The sequence below is a fragment of the Protomyctophum bolini genome (assembly GCF_963924005.1).
Source record: "Protomyctophum bolini genome assembly, chromosome: 15".
Lineage (NCBI taxonomy): Eukaryota > Metazoa > Chordata > Actinopteri > Myctophiformes > Myctophidae > Protomyctophum > Protomyctophum bolini.
In genome coordinates, this window is record NC_137876.1 from 30,515,311 (window position 1) to 30,519,980 (window position 4,670).

The 4,670-nt window shown below is 41.3% G+C and overlaps 1 protein-coding gene across 1 annotated transcript; it reads left to right on the forward strand.

Annotated features, from left to right (window-relative positions):
- The first annotated feature begins 1,219 nt into the window (after positions 1-1,219).
- On the forward strand, positions 1,220-3,910 carry ttc9 (tetratricopeptide repeat domain 9). Its single transcript, XM_080784649.1, has 3 exons — positions 1,220-1,897; positions 2,246-2,428; positions 3,050-3,910. Exons 1-3 carry the CDS (start codon positions 1,399-1,401, stop codon positions 3,130-3,132), a joined length of 765 nt encoding a protein of 254 aa, XP_080640775.1. The 5' UTR covers positions 1,220-1,398; the 3' UTR covers positions 3,133-3,910.
- The last annotated feature ends 760 nt before the right edge of the window (positions 3,911-4,670 follow it).

Here is a 4,670-nt window from a genome sequence, read left to right on the forward strand (position 1 = left end):
GTAATCATCATTGCGTCGCAGTTTGGTGGCGTAACCTAATAAGATGATCGAGGAAATACCTTAGGGAAATACCATAGTCGTAGAAATACACCTTCACCTAGAACTAGAAGCAAATAAAAAGTTATGCGACGTGTGTGGGGGACAATTTAATTGATTAGGCGAAAGAGAAGGGTGATTTTGCTTGTCACCTTTTTATATACAGGTTTAAATGTTTGTTTTAAAAACGCCATTGACAATGAAGGGAAAATTTACGTCATCTTGTCCCTAACACAAACATTAAATGCTATTAACAATAAATAGAATGTAATGTTTGTTTTGTCACCGTATATTAAATATAATATCGGATTAAAAAATATAGTGAATTCCAAAATCCTTGGTCACCTGTGTTTTGCCAAGCAATTAAGCCATGATATGGACCAATAAAGCCATTTTCCTCTCTCACTGAATTGGATTTCAGCCTATAGGCCTACTTTAGCTCTGATCCATAGCTTTCCTGCTAGGCCTACTTTAAATGCGGGTTTATATGCGGGCTATACGGACTAAAACAATTTAAGCTTTCAGTTTGTATCATACATCATTCCTTTCGCATACAAATTCCCAACCCTATTTATTCAGCACCGGAAAGTTTTTTTGGTCGTTAGCATTTGCCCCAGAGATCGTTAGAATTCCACATCAAGACACACCCAAACAGCTGCAGTTCACTATTCGGACGAGTGACACTGAGAGCACAGATAATAGCTGAATAAATAAAAACCTGGCGTAGACTATATCATATTATGCAGCAGGTGGTGGCCGTTGTTGTTGGAGCTTAATGCTTAGACGAGAAATCAGCAGCCTTAAATAAGGTGCGTGCATGGTGCAGGTTCAGCATTGCCCGAGCATTACCCTTAGAGTATATATGAAGGCATTACCCCATATAAACTCTTGTTTTAATGACATCATACGCTGTTTAAATGACGTCATACGCTGTCAACTGGTTGGGGACCGAAGGGTTGAGTCAGTCCAAAACAGCCTGCGCCCTGAGGCAGCACGCTTGGTCTTTATCTGATGCATTCATCTACAGATGTCTGCATTCCTCCAGATTACAATAAAAAGAGATTGCGCGATAATAGACTAGTCTAGACCAGGCATAGCCTACCTTGAGCTTTGAGGCAGCATAGCCTATAATAAAGAACCAATCGGATCGCCACGGGAAAAAATAGGGGGATATAAGGAGAGAGAGGGCTTCATGCGCACAGACAGAAGAACTTGCGACATATCGTGCAGTCGTCGTGAATGAACATCTATGCGCAAGAGAATGCGGTCGGTGAGCGAGTCTTTTAAATAAAAAAAGGACATTTTGTGGTAAGGTCAGCAAACATTATTCATTTAACAATAACAGACGAAAGGTTGTCGAAAATGAGTAGTGTAAGCCAGACTGGCCGCGATGGCACATCGAACGCGGATGGTGGCACAGTCAGTCGCACAGAAAGCGTCGGTGAAAACCCGCGGCTCCTCCAGCAGTGCGCTCAGCCTCCGAGCAGCAGCAGTAGCCGGACCAGAGATGCAAGACAACACCACCACCAACAGCAGCAGCAACAACGGCAACAATGTGGAACATGTGGATCGATGCTGAAACAACCGTCACACGAACCTGCGGATGTCGTGAAACGAGCGCTCGACTTCAAGACCCAAGGCACCCAATGCTACAAGGATAAGAAGTACAGGGAGGCGATTGGCAAGTATCATCGCGCCTTGCTGGAGATGAAGGGCTTATGCAGGGTTCTGGGAGATCCAGATACCAGCTCCAAATCCCCATCCTCCCTCCTCCCGAACATCAGCAAGTCCACTTCGCTGACAGATGAGCAGAAGGGTGCCATGGAAAATGCCGAGCTGGAGTGTTACAACAGCTTGGCGGGTAGCTAAATAACACCTATTTATTTTATTTTTTTGCTGTTCTCTTTTCAGTAGAGTAGATTTCTGGGAAATACTCCAGCAGTCCTGAATAATTCATAACACAGTATGACTCATTCTCATTCTCAGGCTGGTCCCTCACCCGCCTGATCCACCTCATCTCACTTTAGTTTTTGATGTTTTTGGATCATCTGTATGCTGTGTCTGGCGTTGTGAGAAATTAACTAGTAAATTTGTGTATGAGTGAATTCGATTTAAGTGCATACATGATACAGCCTATTTTTCAATGGCATTCAAATAAGGATTTATATTATTATATCAACACCTTTTGCCTTCTCTTTCCTACTCCAAGCATGCCTCTTACAGATGGAGCTGGTGAACTATGAGCGTGTGAAGGAGTACTGTCTAAAAGTCCTTCGCAAGGAGGGAGACCACTTCAAAGCGTTGTACCGCTCTGGTGTGGCTTATTACCACCTCGGTGACTTCCAGAAGGCCCTCTACTACCTCAAGGAGTCACATAAACAGGAACCTTCAGGTCAGATTTGATACTGCTTCACAGCGAACACTATATACCAGTAGTCACTTGTTTGGGTGGAGGCCTAAAAGTGGGTCAGGGAAATATAGTGCATTTGAGCCTTTGTTTTCAACGATGTTGTGTTGATTTACCAGTTGAAGGTATGTAGGTGTAAATAAAACAGCAGACCAAGTCTCTCTTTACAGCTTTATACGCTTCAACAGTAAGAATAATAATAATAAAAAAGATAACACTGCGATTTGTTGCACTGGGGTGGGTGGGGCGGGGGAGTGTTACATCTTGTCAGGGGCCCCATGATTCCTTGTCTGAGATAGATAGATATGCTGGAAAGGTGCAATGTGATACCAGACCAGTATAACCCTGGCATCCCAATTTTTATTATCATTATAGATGATGAAAATGTAAAAAATAACATGTTATTTTGACCTTTTTTCCCCATTAAAACACATTTACAATCTCAGAAAGCATCACACAAAGCATTGCATACAAGCTCACCCGCAAATCAGATTTGCGGGTCGCGACCACAATGTGTCACGGCCCGCGACGCATTGTGAGCTTGTAGATTCAAGATAGTATGAATCAGGCTTTCCCAGTCAACCTCTTCCTGTATTTGTTTCACAGACACCAATGTAATCCGCTACATCCAGCTGACAGAGATGAAGATTCGCCGGAATGCTCAAAGGGAAAAGAAAGAAGCAACATAAACACTGTCTGATGATTTTAACCCTTACTGTGTTTCACGCAAACCTTACACACCATCATCCAAGGTCATGGTGTTAAAATAGATATTATGCTTGCTTTTGCCTTGCACAGCAACTTTTCGCCGATTAAGTGATTTCACCATTCCTTTGTGTGCTTGACACAATTATTATTTTTAAATATATATATAGAGTTTCTGCAAAAATGTCCAGTACAAGTATTTCCCAAGTGTGTTTAATCTATTACAAACAAGTCTGATGCACTGCCAGGCAAAACATTGCACAAACAGGCCAACACTTGTGATAGTTGAGACAGGAGAAACAAAACAAAAAAAATCAGCATGCGTGTAGGCAACTGTAACTTAGCACCTACCCTCGCACAAGATGTCTTTTAGTGGCACAGTTTAACTGTTTAACAGCCACCACCACCTATAAGCTAATGTACAATCATGTTAGTATTACATGCATTACACTACATATAAATAAAGCAAATCTGGATGAAAGATGACATCTGGGTAAAAAGGTGCTTTAACTTTTAACTTAGTGAGTGTGGGTGTAACATCACAAGTAAACAGTTTCAGTATGGATTTAAGAGACATATCACAAAAATGTATATATGCTACTTTATAGAAATTGCAAGAACATTTGACCAGAGCCAAGCTAATTGTGTCTTGTTTATAAATGCCAGAAGCACTTCATTCACAGCAATGTGAATGAAGCAACAAACAATATGTTCAAGTTTATTGTCAAAGTATATGTCTAATAAAGGTGTTTATTGATTGAATACCTTTCATGTTGCATTTCACTTACCAGCATTTAAATATTTAGCGTTTATCAAATTTCTCAACATTTGAATAACTGTTCTTCATCAAAGGCTGTACAATGGACCTAAATGTGTAGTTTGTCTGTGAAGAAGATGACGCAATCTAGTCATCATCCTGTAGGAAGGGGGGGGGGCTGTTTCAAAGCACATATAGCAGTGAGCTCAAGCTGCTTAAAAGGTTTTATACTGATTTCTCTTGGTAGTTGCCATGGTGAGACTGGATAATAAACTGTGATGTGATGCGATGCAATAGTGTGGACTAGGCTAGCCAACACCAACTCGGGAGTTGACTCCTGAATCGCTGCCCTCCCTAGCATCATGGTCTTGAGCTCTGCAGTGTAACTTCACAGATGCAATCAATTATCTTTCCACAAATTTAGGGTACATTATTGCCCAAGATTTATTATTTCTAATGCATATTACTATATTAGAGATATCCACATGTGAATTTCATAAGAGATGAGAGAGCATGGTTGTTGAATTACCTGGTGGGGAAGGGGGGCTTCAAGAAGGGTTGGATTGGGGGTGGGAAGTGAGGACGCTGGCGTCGACTGTTCGCCGCTTCACCTCCCAATGTATGAATGAATGAACCATTGTAAAGCGCTTTGAGCACTTGGAAAAGCGCTATAAAAATGCAATTCATTATAAGAAAGAACCATTATAGCGTTAACTGTTGCATTTCTTACTGTGATTTTAATCAAATCAGTGTTCCAGTGCAAAT